At 39.1% G+C, this 24,016-nt stretch overlaps 1 protein-coding gene across 1 annotated transcript; it reads right to left on the bottom strand.

Moving 5' to 3' along the window:
• Positions 1–1,298: 1,298 nt before the first annotated feature.
• On the bottom strand, positions 1,299–5,220 carry irx4a (iroquois homeobox 4a). Its single transcript, XM_061216034.1, has 5 exons — positions 5,176–5,220; positions 4,293–4,544; positions 3,598–3,704; positions 2,494–2,804; positions 1,299–2,112 (listed from the first exon to the last, which is right to left on the bottom strand). The coding sequence occupies exons 1-5, from the start codon at positions 5,218–5,220 to the stop codon at positions 1,403–1,405; spliced, it is 1,425 nt and encodes a 474-aa protein (XP_061072018.1). The 3' UTR covers positions 1,299–1,402.
• Positions 5,221–24,016: the final 18,796 nt, after the last annotated feature.

Genomic DNA, 24,016 nt, shown 5'->3' with positions numbered 1-24,016 from the left:
AACTAATTCCAGTTCCTTTGCCCTTTTCACTTGAAGGCGCGGCTTTCAGTAAAGCATTTTCCTGATATCACAGGGTGCAGAGTCCTCAGAAATTGAGGGGTTAGTGTCAAAACGAAAATTAAATTTCATTTGATATTATCTTGGCTGTAGAACATATTAGCGATCTGGGCGCTTGACTTAGCCTTTTGACAGCTGGATCAACGTGGAGGTTTAGATAGTCCAATAATGTTATCAGAGAGAGAGTGAGAAAAATCAATAAAATGACATGAAATATGACTGCATACATCCCAATTACAGACTCTTTAGAGCGGATAGATGAAACTGATCTCGATTTCTCAAAAGATAGTTCTTCAACTTATAATAAAGGTTCTTCATTTAGCACATGTGCTAAAGAAGAAATATATCACTTACATACTTCATTAAATATACATCAGCCAATAAATTCGGAATATTGCTAATGGCGAAGATATTTTCACAATATTTATTTTCTTTTTGGGAGAGTAACAACTGCGCAGTCGCGTAGACAACACAATAATCAGACACGCAACAAGAAACTTATCCTCTCATACCGTAACAATTGCAAATCGCGACAAATGCCTACCACTGCTCTACTATAGTAATGATATTACGACATAAACCATAACAATTTAGAATTTAGATTTTTTTAAAGGTGTAGCCCATGCCTTGCTATAGGCCCAAATAAATCTGATGACGTGCCACCGCGTCGCTAATGGTAAAGAATTTTCCATCAACAACAAAACACATTAAGAATTATATACGAGATGGATGAATAATAAAAGTGTTCAATCATTCCATACACTAAATTATAGCCAGTGTATTATCCTAGGATCCGATGGACCGCCCTCGAAATCCACTCAATTTCAGCACCACGGACAGCAAACTTTTGTAACGCAGTCAGACCACAGCCATTCCTCCAAAACAGACCTTTTATTTAAGTGAACAACATACCCTTCCAAATAGGAAAACGTGTGCAGTTGTGTACTTTGCAACAGTGACACTCGCGAGTCATCTGTAAATAATGACAGAGCTCTAAAGAATATTAAGGAAATTATTAACATCTGCATGCCTTACAATAAACAAATCCTGTTTTGTAAACTTTTTTAGTCAAATGTAAACTTTCAATTATACATATACATACATCTTACGTGCTTTTAAATGAAAATAAATATTTTCAAACGTATAGGCTACCCATTTGAGATACCCACTAGTGAAATGCCAATATAACAATGCATAAGTATCCCTTCAACTAATCAAATATAAATGTGATACTGGCATCACCGAAGACATCTCGTATTCAGGAAATGCATTTATTATTTTTCGTTCTCAAGAGTACATCCCAGAGTAACCTATTCTTCAGTCTTTCACGCGGCGTTTTGGTTTGTTAAGCGCAATACATTTTGTTCCCCGTTTTCGGGAAGGACATACTATCCTTATTAGAATCTTGATGCTGTAAAGAAGGAATATGTCCCTTAATCGTGTTTCCAACTGAGCGTCCGAGGGAACCTGTCTCCAGTATAGCACCTTTGGTCGTGCTCCAAGAAACTGTAGTATTGGTCAATGCCTGATTCAAAGTGCTATGTCGAAATAAAGGGTCGTGGAATACCCCGTCTACCCAGTTTCTAAGTGTGGCGACCGGCGAATCCTGTTGTCTGTCAATGTTCACAGGAGAGGACGCCGCCGGGGAAGAGGGCATGGTCGGTTGACATCTGAGCATGCATGATGGATATTCAGTTTGGTTTAAAGAAGTGGCAGTCTGGGCCAGAGACCATATTCTAGGTTTACTTTCTAGTATTTGGTGGCCTTGTTGGAAACACGTTTTTGACGGTCTGTTGTTCGTGACATCGTCTTCACAATCTTCCGGAACGGCTTTCAAGCAACTTTTGGCCAAGTCCTGTTCAGCTTCGAGGGAAATCGGGATGGATATCTTTAAGGGCGTTTCCTTAAGGTGATCATTTGTACACTCAGTTGTTGCCATGTGAGTGTTCATATGAAACTGGTGCTTCAGCTCACATTCAGAGCTTTCCGACTCAATGGTGTCGAAATCATCCAGATCACTTAGTTGTAGATCTTTATCTTCACCACTGCGGTTCTCTGAAAGCATCAGAAAACACATACAAAATATCACAATTGGAACACTTAGGCAACAACTAGGCTACTTTCACATTAACCTAAGCGATGCAAAGCACGTATCCATAATGTATATATCAACATTGTTTTACAGTCGCTTGTGTAGCTTATAGGCTATCATTATATTTGCTACTACTTCTTACAGCACATTAACATAATGCATGAAGGCTGCTTTGTTGATTTTTAGTTACATTGTGGTCATCTCGTTGATTAGATTCGTAGGGTAATTATTTTCCATACAGTAAATTGACTCAGAGAGCCGACGGTGCATGTCACCAACGCCTAGGTCTACACGTGTGTTTGCGACTGGCCTATGTGTTAACATTTAGTATAAGTAAAGCTAACCATCGTCGTTGTTCTCGCTTTTGATTTGTTCCTCTTGAGACACCTCTTCCTCATCGTCATATCTCTTCTCATCGGAACATTTGTTTCTTGGGGGCCATGTCATCTTGTTCTCCTTTTTGAGTCTCCTCCTGGCATTCGCGAACCACGTGGAGACCTGTGTGAGGGTCATCTTTGTGATGATAGCCAGCATGATCTTTTCTCCTTTGGTGGGATAGGGGTTTTTCCGGTGCTCCTGGAGCCAGGCTTTCAATGTACTCGTAGTTTCACGAGTTGCATTTTTCCTTCTTGTTCCTCCATCCATCGATCCATATCTAGTCGTAAATATAAAGCAACTGTTAGAATTTGCCGAACGTTAATGCAATAAATGGCCATTACTTTTTGGTCAGCTCACAAAATAAATCCTGTCCCTAGCCACAGCCTGGCGTGTAGCCTAATGCCAAAGGTATACGGAAACTGTAGTAAATAATCAAACATGATTCTCAGGCAGGACTTTGTGAAGAGTTTGATTATTATTTACTCTCCTTGACAAGACCAATAACTGCGAGATTTCACAATATCTCTAAATAATTTCTCAATACCTGGTCCCAAAAACTCAAGTGGACAATAAAATAGCAAATTTTTAAGAAAGCGAGACACTCAGGTATGTATAAGTAAGTAATTAAGTAAGTAAATAAATTAACAACCTCGGTATGCTCTAGATCAGAACAGGAGTCAGATTTAAAATGATCCCCCTCGGCGAACAGAACGCCTATATTAGGCCTAACTATTTGTAATCAGTAGAATAGTCGGCCTACAGAATATAACTGGGGAACGCATACATTTTGTCTGTAGCCTATTTTATATTTTGTTTATAAGCTGACTGATGTGTATTACAATTTATAAATACAGGTTTAGAAAAGCGAAAAGTATCAGCCTAATATATTCTCCAAATATATTTGCGGTAATAATTTACACTAACTGAATATTGGCAACGTAGCTATGTACAGTATAAGCCAATAGTATGGCCTACCTTAAATGTATTAAAGGCCAAGGTCGAACATGATTGAAGGAGATCTGAATGAGGTATGAATTATTTTCAATATAGGGTAATTTATTCATTTGTACCTGTCGTATTGATACTGCCCCAAGGTAGGATCGTAAGGATAGTAAGCAGCAGCTTGAGTGATCCCCGCATGCGCAGACGCTGTTCCTTCTTTTGTGTCAAACGTACCCTGCAACAAAACATAATCCATGAGAACGTTAAAATAATCGAAGATTGCAACAAAGGTTACAAGCGGGGTGCTTCGTTAATTCTCATTCATATCCAAAAGTATTACGGGGTTGAATAACATTTTTGGAAGGTTAAACATGTTCTTATGTGATTCTTAAATTTTTGGTGGCTGGAAGCTACATTATAGCGACATCTTTTCAGAAACCAGATAATAAGACGACTGAAGGGTGTTAAAATATTTTTAAGAAATAGAAAAAGCTATGTGTTTGTTTCATGTTACTTAAATGTAAACAAATCTATCAAAATTCAGCCTGATAACAGCGCGATTACTGCTTCACATTAGTCAATGTGGTCGGTTGTCACTTGTAACCCACGCCATAATTAATAGTTCCGGTTGCATCTACAATGAAGTCGCCCAATTGCCAATTAGTTCACGCTGAACATGGCTACAACTCATACTGGAATGAAAAATCGCACACCATCACACTGCAACGCGTTTGACTAAAAGCAACGCTTTATGTAGCCTAGTCCTATGTTGACTCTAATTAGAGCTGATATTATAATCAATGGCGATCAAAGAAATGCTTACCAGAGAGTAGAAAGCGGATGCATCGGTACCATAAGTAACGTAGTTCCCGTAACCTTGACTGGTTGTGTAGGGGTTCCCATATACGCCCAGAGCCGCTGCTGAGCTAAGCTCATGTCTGGCAGTGGCCAGAAGTCTGCTGTCATAAACCGGGCAATAAACTGGCGTTTGGGCAGAAGCTGCTACAGCGGAATCAGAAAGAGTCCTGCCGCTAGATTCGCAGCAAGTGGTCAAAGAATTGGTGGTCATCAGGAACTGAAGAAAACAAACATAAGAAGTGTCTTAATATGGCTATTGTAGCCAGGTAATGAAAAATATATAGAATGTCATAAAACACAGATTCAATAATGACGCATGTCAGCATTGTAAATGATGAGTAGCAATACCTAATAGGCTACATAGGCTCAGACATTTTGGCTACCAAGTCCTTTTTAAGAAATACGCAAAAAAAAAAAAAAAACTTAGGAATTGGGAATACCCTTTCCCCAAAAGACCAATTCCAAAGCAACCTTGTGGACCACTGCCAAAAAAACAACAGTTGCACAGCTCCACTCCCTTCGACAAGACCCTTGTGTTTTTTTCTACAAACATGTTGACATGTCGATGATTTATGTAGAGATAACTATAAAAATATTCTTACACTTATCTTGAAAACACGGTGTAATGCGAAAGGTCGGAGTTCGCAGCTTGTATATCACCCTGGCTTTGGCTTTTACTGAGGTATCACAAGTCATTTACAGAAACATTTTCATAGACAGCAGGTAATATGTTTCGTTTTATTTTCTTTCTTCCGTTAAGTAAGCTACAATATAGCAATCGATATAGCAATCAATATGACCAAAATTCAATTGAAAACCATTTTGATAATCAATAAAACGAAACGTACCTGGGGTGCAGACGAGTACGGATATCCAAACTGTGGATATGACATGGCAGAGAGATACCAATATCCAGAAATAAAGCGAGACTGCAGGGTCTCCTCGCTATCGTTGCCTTGCTGTGTTTCACTGTACCAATTGATTGGTAAGCACAGGCTCCTAGATGCTTATAGGGCGAACCAGAGTACCATATTTAATTTGTTAAATGCTTCTCCAACGATTTTCAAAAATACATCGGTTATCTTGCGATAGTCACCTAAAATCTGTAATTGCATAAGTGCAATGTATACGAAATGGATCTCCTTTCCGGATTAATCACTCTGATGTCAGAAATACATATTTTGCTTTATAAAAAAGTAGTATAAAACACGTCAGCTCAGATGCAGGTTGTTTTAAACACCAGCGACTCTGACGTCAGAAGATTCCTACTCAAAATGACCAGACTGTAACTTTAATATGCATTTCTCGGGATAAAAATCGAACAGGCTAATGGAAACAAGGAAACGGGGCTCTTAAGATTTCATGGGAGCGTAATTGAATTAACAAAGGTTTTAAAGATGCAATAACTTACCCGGTTTAAAACTACCGGGTATGATTAAACCTATAAATGTTTCCTTCTTTTATTTGGAGTCACTGACTAATGGGGAACATGTTTAATTAGAAATTAATTAACGAGCAGCTGCCGCACTCCGCCCTTTCGTAATAATTAGTTTCAAGTACAAATGAGGCAAACGAAGAAATAGAGACCAGTAAATCTTCCTGTAAGATATGATCAAGAGATAATCCCGGGGCTAACCCCAAACACAAGAAATGTTACCGCAGCAGAGATATCAGTAATCATGCCATGCTACTGGGGCAATAGAAAGCACTTAATTAATATCTGTAAAAACATTCAGCACACACCTGTGTGGAAATAAAGTTCCAATTTTTGTATTGCTATTATTTCGTATTGACGTCGTAGGCTGCATTTGATTAGGCTATGTTCCTAAATAGTTGTTTATTCTGATTGCTTTATATGCCCAGATTGTTTACATCGTAAATTCAGTTTTCCAATTAATTTACGATTAACTGCTGCATTGTTTTAAAGGACACCAGGAAAAAGCACACCTTCTAAAGCACATTATTATCTGGATTTTTTTTTTCTCTTTCTATCAGGTTTGAGTTCTACATTCGTAAATCTTTCCAAAACAATAGTTACTTCTTCGGTGTGTTGGGTACCAAAAGCCAATTTATTTGTGTAGCGCGTTTTAACTGAAAGCTGTCACACTGCGCTTTGCAGAGTAACAAAAGGGCAAAAAGGGGCAAGAACCAGGCCCGAACCCCTAAATAGTAAGCACATGAGGTAAAGCTTCCACATAAACCCTGGCGTTTCTCATAACTTCGGGTGCTATGAAAAGAGGCTTTTGATTTTCTGGCTTGGAGGAGAGGTGTCTGTGCAACTCTGTTCTGTGCTGACTTGCTTCGAAAATCCCGGGTTCAGACCTGTGAATAGCCCCAGGGTCACACTCAAATTAATGATGATGTACTCCTCTTCTCCCCAGCTGGAAGACTGCCTGCACGAGACGAATCTGCCTACAGTGACAGCTCGATTGAGAGTGATTGATGACTATCTAGAGACCAGCCAACATAATATAATATTGGCCGCATAATTGCTTTCATTTACAGATGAAAGTACTCGTCCCCAAATTAAGTTAGGCTTTATAAAGCAAGTTGTTGGCGTTTGTTGGGGAGGAATAATGAATGCTCTCCAAATTAAATTAACCACATAGCAAGTATACTAGTGAATGGCTAACAGGAGGTCAAATGTCTGTTCCGGATCGCTAATACTTTTAATTTTCATTAATTTAGTTAATGACCCCATAACACCTCTTTGAATTATTCAGCAGGGATGGTACAGCTTTTAAGCACATGGCTGTCTATTTAGGCAGAATAAGATTCGGTTATTTCAGAGCGTGAAAGGATCCATGTTCAAAACATAGTATTTTACTAAATGGTTTTACATTTCTTTACCATATTAACAGCAACATATGCTGGACGTATTAATACGCAATAAACTTGAAACGACTGGTAAAATTCCAAATAGCTGTACAGTATCACACTGCTATGTCTTCTATGGGGTTTAATGCTATACACTATCAGGTTATAGACTATGATCGAGTGGACAGCATAGATAATGCATATTGATGATATATCATAGTATCGCAATAAAAAACTAAACACATAAACAAAAACAAATATTGAAGTTTATAATTAATGTAAATGTATGGATCACATTTATATATTATTTATATTACTATTCTGGCTTATAGTAGCAATACTACTAGGCTACTGCCTACTACTACTACTAATAATATAAAATATAATTAATAATAATAAAATAATATTATTATTATTATTATTATTATTATTATTATTATTATTATTATTTTATTATTATTAACAACAACAATAATAACACATAGATATGACCATAGGTGGATATTTAGACTAAAGATACTTGGATTAAATTAGAGCACTGTAAATATTATCATATTCCAAGCTAGTAAAATCACCGCACAGTAGCCCCCACTCTCCATTTGGCAAGTCTTATAGAAAACCTAAATTGCTAAAAGTTTGATAGACAAGTTGAGTAGGCGATACTGTCCACACGGACCTTCTGTATGCATTTTCATTATCCCCTGCTTTGCTGGTGTTATTGGGCCCCTATGAAATATTTAGATGCACCAGTATATGCTTTTAGCATCAAATGAAGACCGTAGGCTCATGCAATTCAGTCAGTCTTGTTTTGCGTTAAAGATTAAAAGGGCCTGTCACTTTTCCGACGCATAGAAGAAGCTGCTGCGGTCAATGTGCAGAAATAAACTAACATCAAACTGAAGTATATAAATCGAAAACGTTGCGTTTGTAGCCTCATGAAGTAAACTTCCTGATTTAGTTTGGGCGTGCAAATGAAGTTACAGTCCAATGGTGATTAAGATTCATTATTACCAAATGTACACGTATGAAATGAGTGGAGAGCAATGCATATCCAAAAAAGTATCCTAAAACCACCCTTTAACCGTAATTAGAAATTCCAAGCTGAAATAAAAACTGTATACGACATCAGTAGCCGACCACATAAAATACAAATACATTTAATAAAGCTTGATACACATTTTGGCGACTATGGAATGATTAAAGACAGTCCGGAGATTGTGAAAACTGAACTTTCGTCTTCAACGTTTTCTAGTCGCTGACGTTTAACTGTAGCCTACTGAACTGCCCTTTCCACGAACTGAATCATCTGGCACTGACAGCGGTTTGAAGAATCTAAAGTATTCGTGAAATATGGCATTTACAGTAGTTATACAATGGGGGATATGGTCTGAGTGGTATACGGGTTTGATTTATTTTAATAGGCTATACGTTTATATAACGACAAATAAAACAATCAGAATACACAATTATTTATGGGATTTTATGAGGAACCTAATCAAAGGAAATAAAACACGTACAACTCTTCACTTTGGCCCATCTTGGAAGTTCCCAGTGCGAAATCGATCATTATTTGGGTGTACTTTGAAAAACCTTTCAGTAGACTGGTCTAAGGGACGAATTGATTTAAATAGAAAACATTTGTAACTATAGTTATCGACTTATGTTTTCATACTTAAAGTGAACCTAAGGACCCGTTCTTAGTTACAGATGCAGAATTATGGACTTGTTTTCAGACCCTGTTTTACTGTTTGCTTTGGGTTACAAAAAATGTATCGACCAGATTTTTTCTTCCCCTCAGAAAACAATATAACTATACAAATACAAACAGGGTGGATTGCTCTAACCTATTTCGGCATAGGTTATTGTTGTTCTTTTCAGAAAATCAAATGTCTGGGTGCCTAAGTTGAACAATAGAGGATCAATGTAGGTCGTTGATACAACATGGAAATTCCCGGTTAGGGAAGAGTAAATGTAGTGATAAGTTCTGCGCTATATAAGGTTATCTTTCGAGTCCAAAATATTGCATATCTCTCTTGGATTCAGAACAAGCCAACTTGAATCACTCCGAACTTTTCGTCTCGCATAAAACACGAAGTATAGACATGGCTTCTTGCGCTCATTTGCTCCAGCTATACATATTCCCAATTTACTCCTACTTTAAAGCTCCAGTCGCTTTCAAAGAAGCAATTACATTTAATCGAGATAGAATGTTTCATGACATTGCATAACGTAATTTCACAGATATTATTGTGATTGAAAGAGGGGTCACGAGGCTGCCCAGTGCCCACAGATATTCAGTCAGAAGGCAATTATGCCCCCCCAAAAAAAGAAAAACAGTTTCGATTAAGGTACACAAATGAACTTTTATGCATGAACCACAAACAAACAGCAACACCACAAGGAAAATCAATTATGAGGCTCATTCAATTAGGTGTATAGATTTGATGACATTTCACAGATTAAATATTACACATGTCTTCCTTACAAAAATACACAAAATTAAATAAATAGTCATCCTGAACTCATTCTGACGAACTGTAATGAGTGGCTCTTAAATAACAGTTCAACCCTGAATCCTTAACTTCAAATAAACAGATTAAGGGGAATGTCTGCATGGCAACACAAAGTCCTTCAATAGTTTCATGCTTTTTATATTGAGTTTGGAACATGATGCTGCCATTTATCCATGATTTTTCCTTATGCCTCTCTTTTTAAGAATATCAATCTTTGCCTCTATCAAAATAAGTCACTGTGCCCAATTGATTGAAATGCATTATAAACAGGTGGAATACAGCCATACATGCCCAGACTATAACACCCCTTCCACCATGTTTCACAGATGAGGGGGTGCTTAGGTACTTTTTAGCAAATTGTAACATGGCCATCCTATTCTGCAGCAAACTACTGGTTTGCATGTTGCAGTGTAACCTCTGTAGATCAGTAGTCACTGACACATCCACAAATCTGTTTAGGAATTTATATTCATTATGGTGAGAATTCTTCGGTCATCAACTGTAGAGATCTTTCTTGGTCTACCAGTGCCTTTACGATTTCTGAGCTCACCAGTGCTCTCTTTCTATGTAATGAACACAATATTTCAAACTGTTTATTATGGTAAGCCTTTTGTTTGGCCATTGTGTCTGACTGGCCTAGAATCAAGACTAGATATGGAAACTTTCTTATACCTGCACTAAGGAAGCAATTGAGTACATCTGACTAACCAGAAATGCTGAGAAACCAACTGTCCTCCTTTGATGCCCTAAAATGGGGGGATATAAAGTTAAGTTTAAGGGGGCAATTACTTTTTCAAACACCCCTGTGAAAAAGTAATTGCCTTAAACTTAATAACTGTTTGCACCACCTTTAGCTACAATAATTGCAACCAAACCCTTTCTATAATTTGATATCAGTCTTTTACATCGCTGTGGAGGAATTTTATCCCACTTTAACCTAAGTTTAAGACTCACCTCAAACAAAGCAATGCAAAGCAATGCAAATATTAAAATAAACATTTTTGTATATAGTTAACAATAATCCCAACCTTGGAGGTTTAATAAACTACTGTATAGGGTTAATATAACATAGAAAAACAAGACAATAGTACAGATATTCTCCCAATTACTTAACACCTGATGTTGGTAGTTTGTAATACAAATGCATCCACAAAAATAATTTACTTCAACGTCATGGTCTCCCCATGAAACAATTCATAAGCTTCAGTCTTGGGGGCATGGATTTGTTTCTTGGACAAAGTGCAAAGATCAATGTCTTAAAATGAGAAGAGGATTTTGAGAGCAGATATTGAGGATATTGTAATATACACAAAGGGATAAATACTTTTCAACTCAGATTCTTTTTATAGGGAAGCAACACAAAAGATAAGAGTAACAGAAAGTCTGCAACTCAAACAGTGGACCCTCTTTAAGCCAAAATAAGTTCCTTTACAGTGTGAAAAATGGTCATAAATATAATTCTTAGCCACAGATTGAATAAATTAGACAACAAAACAAAGACTTATGTAAATAAACTGACAAACAAGGAATCAGAAACCATTGCTAATTGTTCTCATTCTGAACACATCAACAGTTTTTACATGAACAGCTTAACGACATGAGTAAAAACACAAAGGGCCAGATTTACTAAACCTTTTGCACCAATTTTCAGGTACATACTGCCCAGGAAACGTGTCATATGTTTGAAATCGGCACAGGGGGCTAGTATGTGTGTGATCTAGGCGTGACACCACAAGATGCGCTTATGTCCTTAAAACATTATGGACTAAAGCGCCTTATAAAAAACTCATAGAAAGGCCAAGGAATCACAATGCATTTCAACGGTCATGTATCTTTAAAAGCGGTCACGCTGGTGTCGCATCTGTCTGTTAAGGGAGATGTAATGTGCAGGTCGCATCCACCCATGAGGGGTGGCGCAAGTCAAAACACGTATCTAGGCTTCGAAGATGCACTGAAATTATCCTTGCAACAAGAATCTCACTATTTCAACCCCCAGAGCAAGAAATCATCAAACAGATTTTTTATATTACATATTAATTAATTATTGCAGCCAAGCAATAATTAAGGCTGGGTGTTTACAAAATTATTTATTAAATTAACCAATATATCATGCAAAGCAGTGGGAAGTGACTGAAATAACGTGCTCTGTAGTGACAGTAACTGAAGTAAAAAGAAATCAGTGCGTAAAAAATATGAGTAGGGTAAATGCAATGATATGCTGCTTTTAATCACTTTTGTCTATCGTGGAAAAGAAACAGGGAACTGAAGTCCCATTCACTGATTGCATAATGAGCTGTAGACAAATAAAACTTTAATTTCAGACAGTGTGTGACCGCACCAACACACCTTTGTCAGGCCGCATTTTGCACTGCAAGCTTTCTGTGCGTAAATCTGGCCGAAATAATAATTTCATTACGTTACAATAACACAAACTGTGCGACTATCAATCGGCTACGTTTACGATCGTCCTTTTTACAAGTTTGTATCAACATGCAGTGGCCTGCAGGGGTCGGCAACCCTGGTCCTGGAGAGCCGCAGGGTGTGCTGGCTTTTGTTGTTACTCAGTACTTAACACACAGTTAACTCATATCACCTTGTTTCTTGGGTCTGAATCGGTTGCTTATTTTAAGGTGAAAACAAAAACCAGCAGACCCTGCGGCTTGCCAACAGAATGAAACGGCAGCTTTCAACAACAGGATTTCCAGTCTGCCTGGAAGGAAACATTGCACAATTCAGTAACATAAGCATGCATATTCCCAAATGCATCAATTTATTGTCGCTTTTATTTTATCAGACTTCTCAAGTCTTCTGAAAGTCTAGGAGTCTTTTGGATTTAGACATGAGCTCCCTGCCCAGGAAATACGCTGGTAGAATCTTCTGAAAATATAAGCAGTAACGTTAGTACTATTCAGTGGGACCAAGCTATCATGGCCAGCACAACTGAATTTAGTTAGCTAATAAAGCTGCTGATAGCCAATGTTACCCAAAGCTGGCTAGCAACTTGATTAATGGTTAGCCAGCAAGGCTAATCTCACCACAAACCCAGCTCACCACTGTAGTCGCCATTTATCTCCCCTTTAGATTACATTATTGCCATCCAGAGCGACGTACAACAAAGTGCAAAGTGCATACCCATAACCAGGGACAAGTGCGCTGAAAGAGGGAAATACAATTTCAAGTGCTTCAAGGCTACAACAAAGATAAGGATTTGGGCCTATTTGATTAATCTGACAATTGATTATATCTAAAATGTTTTTATACAGCACAACGTGATATAATTATTTACGCTTACATAACAATAATAAACAGCAAACACAAGTTATTACACAATTAATGGCACACTATTGAGAACTGAAGAATACCAATACTACCAATCAATTAGAGATTACATGGATGTCTTAATAACATAGATAGCTAGCTAGAAGTTGCCATTATAGCTAAATTGTCCTATCCAACATTACATAGCTAGTTAGATAACGCAATTAGCTAGTAATGTTAATGTTACTTTACCACCAAGCCCATATAGACTAGCTAGCATAGAAGTATAGCGCTAGCTATCTATCCCAACAAGACACACTGATAGACATTCGATGGCTAGAATAGCTACAGACTAGCCAGAGATGCTGTTTTTTGTGGTGTAAAGGATGTTACCCATTTATCCAGGGTCAGACATAATGTTCCTTAGATACTTTGCAAAATCAGATCCAAAAGCAGCAGGGCAACAAAAGCCTGAAGTGTAGATAATTAGATAGCTAGGGAAGTAACACATTAGTTGGTGTAAACCTTTATTTTTTTAATGTTCACTAGCTTAATTATAGCTTTGTACAGTTGTATCGCTAGCTACTAGTAACGAACAAGATAGTCCTGTTAGTTATCAAAAGCTAATGTTAGCTGAGCTAACTGCCATCTCGAAAGCCTGTCATGACAATGAGTGCGTCCCATTAGCCGGAAAGTGCATACTCCTTAACTCCACAACCACCCTCCTCCACTCTGTGTTCCGGAAATACAGTATATATATGCTATATATAAAACCCAGCATTAATGATCCGTAATCGGTCATATGTTCCCCTGATAACTGACATATGAAGCACCATATGGCATAGGCTATGTTTCACTAATGTACAGAAATGTTTCTGAATTAGGGTTTGTGAGATGCAACCAACAATAGGCAATAACATAAAGCTGTTACAGTATACGGTGTTGAGTCAAACTCATCAACCAGCTGTTTCAAAACCTAGCTCAAGGAGTCTTTTTCAGCAGGGGTTGATATTGGCTTGCGAAGATGGACAGGGATGTAACCTCATACAAGCAATGAGGAAACAATGATACGGACCAGGCCTCATTTGGTTGTAGCCTATCGAGATAGCAAAGTATGCCTTTGAGCTACACACAAGCTAAATGACACAAAAAACACTGCCTGCTTCTGGGCACCATATTTGCTCCATGTGGCTCTGGCAATGAATAATCTGTATGTTCCATGAGACGCCTGGCTCGCAGATGCACAATGCCTTACATTATAGAGTCACTGGCTAACAGACAAGCTAACTTTTCACCATTCATTTTCAACGGAGCCTTGTTCTCAAAATATAAATTTGAATAACAACGAGCACATTTCATGTTTGTCACATCATGTTTCATGTTAAGTCATTGTCTTAGTTACGTTATTGTCATGTCACATATTATGTTAATCTAGTCTCACCACGTATTTATGTTTTTTGTCATGTTATGTTTCATGTTTAGTTCTTGTTACCATTTATTTCTCAGTCTTGCCATGTCATGTTATATAGTTTATTGTCATAATTTCGCAAACTTATGTCACGATTTATGTTGTTTCATGTTATGTTGTTCCGTTCATTGTTTAGCATACATTTTTTTGTCTTTCTGCAAACCTTGCTTCCTGCTTTTTCTCTCTCCTTTTCTGTCACTCACACTTCCCTAATTGTTTCAATTTCCCTTGTCTACTTACTAATCTACTAACGCTAGATCAGGATTGGGTAATACTAACATTCTAGCCATGTGTTCATGTTACCTTATGTTTCTTGTGCATGTCATTTACAAATTTACTAATGCTAGGGCAGGATAGGTTTATTACTAACGATTACTAATTATCTTGTTAACTTGTCAATCCTGCACACCTGATTTTCATTCTCATGCTGCGCTCAAGCTAAATTGTCTACACCTGTCTACACCTGCATATAAAGATCAGTTTCATGGCATGTCTTTGCAAAATTTTTTTTTTTTTTTTTTTTTTGTCAAGCCATTGGCTACCCGGTACGATCCAAGCCTGTTTATTGACCAAAGATCATTGACTTCTGTTTTGTTGGCCATTGCCTGCCTGTACCACGACTTTGCCTGCTGTCTTTGTGCTTTTGCCCCGCGGAGCAGACTTCGGTCTTGACTCTTGCACCGTCATCGATCCTGAGCCTGCCTGCTGTCCGCCTGTACTTCTGCCCCACTGACAGCTTTCCTGGCTGTTCTAATTGGGTGAGAAACTGTAAAACGCTTTAAAGTTTGTAGAAGAGTGCAAAAATAACTCATTACATTACATTACATTACGTGGCATTTGGCAGACGCTCTTATCCAGAGCGACGTACAACAAAGTGCAAATCAATCACAAGAACAAGTGCAAAAGTAGACCTGAGAGGACAGTACAGTTCCGAGTCCTAGTGTAAACATACAGAAATTCAGAACCCTTGAAGAGTACAATCAGCTTTCAAACTAGCATACCACTGTTGGCAGCTAGAATACAACAACAGCCAATAAAAACAACAATACCTATACAAGTAACGATATCTATACATAAGTGCCATTATGGTCTAAGGCTAATCACAGTGATTGTGAGTTGGGGAGGGAAAGGTGTAGCCTGAAGAGATGGGTCTTCAGTCTGCGCTTGAAGGAGGTCAGAGACTCTGCCATTCTGACATTCACCGGGAGGTCATTCCACCACCGTGGGACCAGGACAGACAGCAGTCGTGAGCGTGAAGTGCAGGTGTGGCGAGGGGGAGGCGCCAGACGGCACGAAGTGGCAGAACGGAGGGGTCTTGTTGGTGTATAGGTCTTGATAAGGGATTGAATATACACAGGGGCTGATCCTTTAACTGCCTGGTATGCGAGCACCAAAGTTTTAAATTTGATGTGAGCCATAACAGGCAGCCAGTGGAGGTTGCTGTGACATGTGACATGTGAATGTCTGGGAACATTGAATACCAGACGGGCTGCAGCACTCCTACGAAACGGCTAATATTTTCACTCATATTTTTAATGAAAACTACCAAACGCATTTTTATGAGATTTTCTGGATTAACTGGAATAGTGTGTCTGCCTTACCAAAAGATTTTTCAAGTACATTGACGAGGCTGGCGATTTTTGTGTTTTGCATGCAAGTGTGGTTCGGACATACCTAACAGAGGTTACATGGAATTAAATATCCTAAGCCCCAGAAAATGCACTTTCACCTCCTGATCATCTTCATTACTTGAATAAAGTACAGTCTCCTCCTCCTATTGGAAGAGCAAGGCCAATTCCTTTGTTTTTGCAATACACTGAATACATTTGGGGCTGAGATAAAAAGACGAACACAAGAGAAGAGTTCAGAAATTCAGCTTTTATTTCCTGTTATGTACATCTAGATGTGTTAAACTACTTAGAACATGGCACCTTTGGTATCAGAGCACCGATTTTTAGGTGAGCAAAAGTATTGGAACAAAGAGTATTTAAGTAAATGAAAGTAAGTAACACTTAATATTTGGTAGCAATAACTGCAAGTCTGTGACCCAATGACTTCACCAAACTGTTGCATTCTTCTTTTGTGATGCTTTTTCAGGTATTTACTGCAGGCTCTTTCAGTTGTTTGTTTAGGGGCTTTTTCCCCTTCAATCTCCTCTTCAGGAGGTGAAATGGATGATGAATTAGTTTTCTCCAGAAGTTACAAAATATTTTCCTAAAAATAATGTCAGAACAAATTTGTAATGGCCCCATCCCACCAGATGCACTGCTGCCTTTAATTTCCGCTCCCATGTTAATGAATGCCGCAGTTCTCACGGTGGGCGGACGTGGAGCGAATTTCTTCGCTCTGGGCAGAATTTTCAAGCCCGTGGAGATGACTAGGCTAGTAGTTAGGGGGTAAGAGGGCCCTTCTTTTTTCTACTTTGTCGCGTCACACTGAAGAATAATACATAATACAAAATACATCTGCTACTATCTCACAGGCAGCCAAGATGCAAATACAAAACACAAAGAACTGAATGCATAAATCTCAGCCACTCCTTGAGGATGAGAAGTACAGTGGTGTGAAAAAGTGTTTGCCCCCTTCCTGATTTCTTATTTTTTTGCATGTTTGTCACACTTAAATGTTTCAGATCAAACAAATTTAAATATTAGTCAAAGACAGCACAAGTAAACAAAAATTCAGTTTTTAAATGAAGGTTATTATTAAGGGAGAAAAAAAAATCCAAACCTACATGGCCCTGTGTGAAAAAGTGATTGCCCCCTAAACCTAATAACTGCTTGGGCCACCCTTAGCAGCAACAACTGCAATCAAGCATTTGCGATAACTTGCAATGAGTCTTACAGCGCTGTGGAGGAATTTTGGCCCACTCATCTTTGCAGAATTGTTGTAATTCAGCCACATTGGAGGGTTTTGAGCATGAACCGCCTTTTTAAGGTCATGCCACAGCATCTCAATAGGATTCAGGTCAGGACTTTGACTAGGCCACTCCAAAGTCTTCATTTTGTTTTTCTTCAGCCATTCAGAGGTGGACTTGTTTTGGATCATTGTCCTGCTGCAGAACCCAATTTCGTTTCAGCTTGAGGTCACGAACAGATGGCCGGACTTCTCCTTCAGGATTTTTTGGTAGACAGCAGAATTCATGGTTCCATTTATCACAGCAAGTCTTCCAGGTCCTGAAGCAGCAAAACAGCCCCAGACCATCACACTACCACCACCATATTTTACTGTTGGTATGGGTTCTTTTTCTGAAATGCGGTGTTACTTTTACGCCAGATGTAATGGGTCACACACCTTCCAAAAAGTTCAACTTGGCAGTATTTTCCCAAAAGTCTTGGGGATCATCAAGATGTTTTCTGGCAAAATTGAGACGAGCCTTAATGTTCTTTTTGCTCAGCAGTGGTTTTCGTCTTGGAACTCTGCCATGCAGGCCATTTTTGCCCAGTCTCTTTCTTATGGTGGAGTCATGAACACTGACCTTAACTGAGGCAAGTGAGGCCTGCAGTTCTTTGGATGTTGTTGTGGGGTCTTTTGTGACCTCTTGGATGAGTTGTCGCTGCGCTCTTGGGGTAATTTTGGTTGGCCAGCCACTCCTGGGAAGGTTCACCACTGTTCCATGTTTTCGCCATTTGTGGATAATGGCTCTCACTGTGGTTCGCTGGAGTCCCAAAGCTTTAGAAATGGCTTTATAACCTTTTCCAGACTGATAGATCTCAATTACTTTCTTTCGCATTTGTTCCCGAATTTCTTTAGATCTCGGCATGATGTCTAGCTTTTGAGGATCATTTGGTCTACTTCACTTTGTCAGGCAGGTCCTATTTAAGTGATTTCTTGATTGAGAACAGGAGTGGCAGTAATCAGGCCTGGGTGTGGCTAGAGAAATTGAACTCAGGTTTGATAAACCAGTTAAGTTATGTTTTAACAGGGGGGGCAATCACTTTGCCCCCCATGTAGGTTTGGATTTTTTTTCTCCCTCAATAATAAAAACCTTCATTTAAAAACTGCATTTTGTGTTTACTTGTGTTGTCTTTGAATAATAACAGGGTAGACTGACAGAACTTATAGTTAGGTCAGGATTCAGAGCTATTTTCTTCCCTCACCAACGTCTAAAAGGCTTAACATGTTGGAGTTCACTATACATACATAATTGATAGATGGGGTCAGTGCATTCACACTGCACTTAGTTAACTAGCTCCAGGTGTTCTTCAAACATCTGGTCAAAGATGGAAACACTCGTATATTTTCCTGAAAAATAAGAGTTTATGAGCAGATGTCATGTTTACACTGTTGTTCGTTGGAAGAAAAGAATAAAAAACTTTGAGATTTCCATTTGTTTTCCAACTTAATATTAGCCTGTACCAAACCTCAGAACACTCTTGCTAGTAGTGGTTGGTGCACTTATTGGGCAGTCGTTAAACACTAAGTTATCAGGACTACATGGTATGAACAGCCCTTGGAATGAGGAAATGGAACCACGGTGGAACAATGCCTTCCTGACTGACCTGTGCATAGACATGCACTGCTGAGTTCATTTGCTTGTAAACCTTCATAGAATATGATTTGTTGCTGCTTTATTCAAATGACTAGGATGTGCTTTAAAGCTTCATGTCTACTTTTTTTAGTTGTAGTCCCACCGTTGCAGTTAGATAGATTCATTGGAATATGATGTAATTTGACAGAATGAGCATTTATTTGGATCCATTGACTCTCACCTAACTTCGGTCTTAACACAAGGTGGTTTGTCACTGCATAACAAAATAAACCTGGTGTTACAGTATATTTCACATTCATCCTTATAACACAGAATAGTTTTGGTGGTCGCTTAAAAACATTTCATGAATGTAATTAGAGGGGGAATGAATAGTGGGGACAGAATAGTTTCCTGGAGCTGCTGTATATTTTGTATCTATGGTATGGGAGTATGGGATGCAGCCTTTGCCATTTGCTGGAATTGCAGTTTTTTGCAGAGTGTGTAATACTCACAAAGATGATCCTTCATGTATTTTATGATTCATCTAGCAAAACTGATATATATTATTAAATCAGTCAAATATTCATGTATCTTTCAAAGGCCAATTCATGAACATGATCAATTATGACTCATACGACCAATGATATGAGAATGATAATTTAAATTGGTGCATGGGGAATTTTATTAGTTCATTTAAAAGCATTTACTTGCCTATTGTATACTGTCCAACTACTTCTAGGAACAATCTTCACAACAGTTTTTCTTTTTTTTATCACACTTCGGACCATAACTGGCAATGCTAATATAGGACTGAAGCAACATTAAGACAAGAAATGTGCTTTTCCACTTGTTATTAAGCAAAATGTTATAATCCTGTGCTTACATATACACATCTGAAATTAAATTAAGCAGTTAAGCTACAGCAGCATATTTTAAAGTTTTTAAATATTATGTTCATTATCTACATAGGAAGTGGCTATGAATGGTCCCCCAACTAGGGCAGCTGAATAAATGGAAGAATCAGCCCTATTTAGATTCAGATTCAACAGTCGAATCTGCTTTCAGTACAGCATGTTACAGCTTAGGTCCAGCACACATTACACATCAGACATACTAACAATACACGCAGGGATAAAGTAACAGGCATGAAACAGTTCAAGGCATTTAAACCACAATAATAGCAAATACACTGGGAGACATGCAGGCAGGGAATAGTAGGAATAGAGGGGGTGATTCGGGAAGAGAAGTCAGAGACCAAAATGCATTGGGAAAGAAACTGTTTTTAAAATGGGTTGTTTTGGTGGGCAGTGTTTTATAGCGCCTTCCAGAGGGCAACAGCTGGAAAAGGTGGTGTGCTGGGTGAGTGAGTTCAGAGATGATTTTCCTTGTCTTGACCAATGTTTGTTTGAGGTTGAGTGATACATTGAAGTTTTTTCTGAGTTTGACTGTCCAAGCTATTGTACCAGACTGTTATGGATGAGGTGAGGATGCTTTCATTGATAGCTGTATAGGAGCTTCCAGAGGAAGTTGCGGATCCAGTTACAAATGCAGGGGTTAATGTTCATGTCCAGTAGTTTATTGAAGAGTTTGACTGGGTTTATGTTTTTAAAAGCAGAACTGAAATCCATGACCAAGATGCGGGCGGGGGTGTTAGGTGTCTCCAGGTGTTGTAGCATGTGATGGAGGGCTAGATTGACTGCATCCTCAACAGATCAGAGTAACTGTGCTCAATGCTCCTTTCTTACTGAAAAAGCTCAGAACTTTTTAGGTGGAAAAAGCATGTCATGTTCATAGCTGCCAAAAGTATTCTCGATTGATGCGCCTGTTTTTCTTTTCAGGAATAGTAAAAACCCAAATGCACAAAAAGCAAGTACATGTTAAATAGATATTAAAGTTGTATAGTTTTAATACTTTCAGGTAAAAATATTCAAATGCCTCCTTGTTTCTTCTCCCATGATTGAAGGAACTTGTGATTGAATTTCCACATGCTGCCTGCTTTTCGTGTGACTGCTCCATCCGCTGTGATATTAACATAGCTCTTTCATTAGAAAGCAGCCCATTTACTGGTTTATGGGTAAAATAAGATGCAGAATGAGACAATGAAGTGCATTTGTGTTCAGTAGGTGCATTATGAATAAGTAATTATAAGTGCATGGCCAAACTCCCATTGTACTGAATGTATGTGTGCGTGTGTTTATAGTGAATATAATTCTTTTTTTTTCATGGAGTAAGTGCACCTACTGCACTATTCATATGCAGCATATACACTGAGCTCCATAAGTCTGTCAAAACGTGTCAAAGATGTCATATTTTGTCTTGATCTGGCTCTGTGCTCCACAATTTTATATTTGTAATTCACATGTGGTTAAAGTGCAGATTTTCAGCCTTTATTAACCCATTAATATTGACATTTTCCCCAAAGATTTCTTACTTATCATTTGCGCTACCTCCCATATAAACATGTTCTGCAGTTTCTTTCACAATTTGTAATTTTATTTTTCAAGTAATGATGATTTGAATGTGCAGCCACGATGAGAGGGAGGTGCCAGGCATCCTGGGGTGGCTGAACAGAGAGGTCTGGAAGGTGTAGGGTCTAATCATCTGTTGGAGGTAAGCTGAGGTGGACTACTTCGCTGCCTGGAAAGCTAGCACCAATGTTTTGAATTTGATGTGAGCCATGACAGGCAGCCAGGGGAGTGTAGTGAGATATGGGAGTGTCTGGGAAGGTTGAAGACCAGACGAGCTGCTGCATTCTGGACGAGTTGGAGGGATCTGATGGCAGATGCCGGAAGGCCAGCCAAAAGAGAGTTGCAGTAGTCCAGGCGGGGGAGTACCATTGAATGGACCAGTAGCTGTGGGAGTGAGGAAGGGGTGGATTAAATTGAATATAGCCTTCATCTTCCAAAAATTTCCATCTGCTGATAAGGTGGATCATTCTTAACAGACATGAAAACGTCACCATTATAAACTATACATGGGAATCACATTATTTTTTGTTTTATACCATGAATACTTGATTTTGATTGGATGCTAGGTGGTGATTACATTTGTATAATCTTTCAACTTTTGGCAGGTCGTCCAGGTCAAGTCTGATTTACCAATCAAAAATATGCTGCCTGCAGTTTGCTGTAAGCAGAGACCTTAAAGCCATCAGTGTGATACAAGATAAAACTTTGGACTTTGTCATGGCAATAAATCGATTTACATTATATACAGATGAAACAACTATGAATGGTTTTGTGAAGTACAGTATCGTTACAAGATGATCTCGGTGTTTAAAAACAATTCTGTGGAAATTATAAAACCAGTGTAAAAAATGTAAGGTGGGTCTGCTATGTAGGACTAGATGGTAATATCCCTTACTTGCACGTGTGAAGAGAAGGCATCTTCTGGGTTATCAAGTGGGCGCCCTCTTTCCTCAATGTTTTGCTGATAGGCCCACAACAGCTTCAGAGGGCTCAACAGTGAATCCTGGCAGTTCTGGAGAGGACTGCTTGCTGGTGGGCCTTCCCTCGCACTCCCATCACCCCGGAGTATCCTTGATATTAATGTGGCTACAAACCCTCTGCAGCCTACTTTGACTGGTCGGACATTTGCTTTCCAGCCATGTTAATCGGTTGCAAGCTCAGCACACCTCAGCTTCTTGCACTCGTAGGCCTCCTCCACTGCATCCTCCCAGGGCACTGTAAGCTTGATGATGTAAACGAGATGTAGTGAGTCAGGCAGATGAAGAACTTCTTGTTTCTTCTTCAATATTATAACTGTTTCGCTGCTGGTACTTCGAATCGCGTTTCAGGAAAGAAAGAGTCGTTACTCGAAATTCGAGGGTGTAAGACAAGTTTCAGCTCTTTATTTGTGGTTCTAGGTAGTGTGTACGTTCTCCTGAGCTTTCACCAATCTTACACAATCCTTACTGGGAATGACACAGTTTATATCAGTATCTGAACACTGGAAACTATCTGAAAGGAAGTGCTTCATCCATTGTGACAAAACACTCCTTTAGATATGATATCAACGCCAGGAAAGGAAATGTAAATAGAGTGGGGGGAAACAGGGCGATTGTGGGGATATGCATTTGAATAGGAGCAGAACTTGCGTGTCAACTTTTAAACTCAGCTACATCTTGAAAACACCGAAATCTAACACAGAGCATGTGGGTGTCTAGGTTTCCCTACTCATTTTCCAGGCAGTATCATTTTTCGGGCTCACACATGCAGATTGCTGCCTTGGTTAATTGGTTTCCAGGTGCAGTCTAATTACTAACCAATTATCTGTTATTGGTAGGCGGGCTCTACCCTATTTAAGACTCATTGTCCCTCCGCTCTGTGCTTGAGTGTTACATTGCATTTCAGGTCGAGGTAGACTTCAAGGCTGACTTTGCGTTTGAGAATTACAGGCGTGTTACCCCGTATTCGGGGAACCATATCAGGTTTTCTTGATTATATTCTTTCATCTATTAAGTCAAAATAGACTCTTGTACCAGGTTTTCGGTACAATTGTAGTTGCCGTTTTCCCGGGAAGTTTCTGTTCAGTTTTCCATTTTCCCCTTTCTCCTCTATTGGTTCCCCAAATTATATTGGGGATTATATTAGTGGTTATCACACGTTCTGTGGGTAACTTGAAGATTCCCCTTTCGGTCGCGTCTGGTCCTCTGTCCCCGCTCCCTCACAGTGGGGTCTTCTCCGTACCTCTGGCTGAGATTGTTGGGAGATAGCAGGACATTGTAGGCAGCCTTGCTCATCAATTGCCCTTACCTTGCCTGAGCAACGGCCTTTGCACACCTTGCTGCCACCTCCTGCTGGCGTAGTGGTGTTTATTTAGATTCAGTGAAACTGGGTTAGGTGTTTGTTTCTCTCAGGTAAGCTAGGCTATTAAGTTAGGCTATTGTTTTACTGGCTGGCAGGCCACAGCTTTTGTTGTAGGAGGAGCCAATACTTTGCACCCTGCTCAGGCTATTATTACTGGCACACCTGAACTCACTTCAGTGTGCATTATTGTTCTGCAGTGGGTTGGTTGCATTTTCTGTATTCAGCGTCAGTGTTATTTAAGCAGTTGTGTAGCGCACCAGCGGCAGCTGTGTGCGGCAGCCTCGGCTACTTGCCTCGGCGTACGAAGTCGCAGGTGTACAAAGTCGAGGGTGTCTATCTACGGGTGTCCATCCA

The sequence above is a fragment of the Conger conger genome, chromosome 1 (genome assembly GCF_963514075.1).
Source record: "Conger conger chromosome 1, fConCon1.1, whole genome shotgun sequence".
NCBI classification, from domain to species: Eukaryota; Metazoa; Chordata; class Actinopteri; order Anguilliformes; family Congridae; genus Conger; species Conger conger.
The sequence above is the reverse complement of the archived record's forward strand: the minus strand, read 5'-3'. Positions and strand labels throughout refer to the sequence as shown.

Coding starts and splice junctions, on each gene's coding strand:
- irx4a (XM_061216034.1), bottom strand. CDS start 5,220: ATGTCATATCCACAGTTTGGATATCCGTACTCGTCTGCACCCCAG. Junction 2,805..3,597: donor GGGCAGTATCAATACGACAG/GTACAAATGAAT, acceptor ATTTACGACTAG/ATATGGATCGATGGATGGAG. Junction 2,113..2,493: donor AAGCGAGAACAACGACGATG/GTTAGCTTTACT, acceptor TGATGCTTTCAG/AGAACCGCAGTGGTGAAGAT.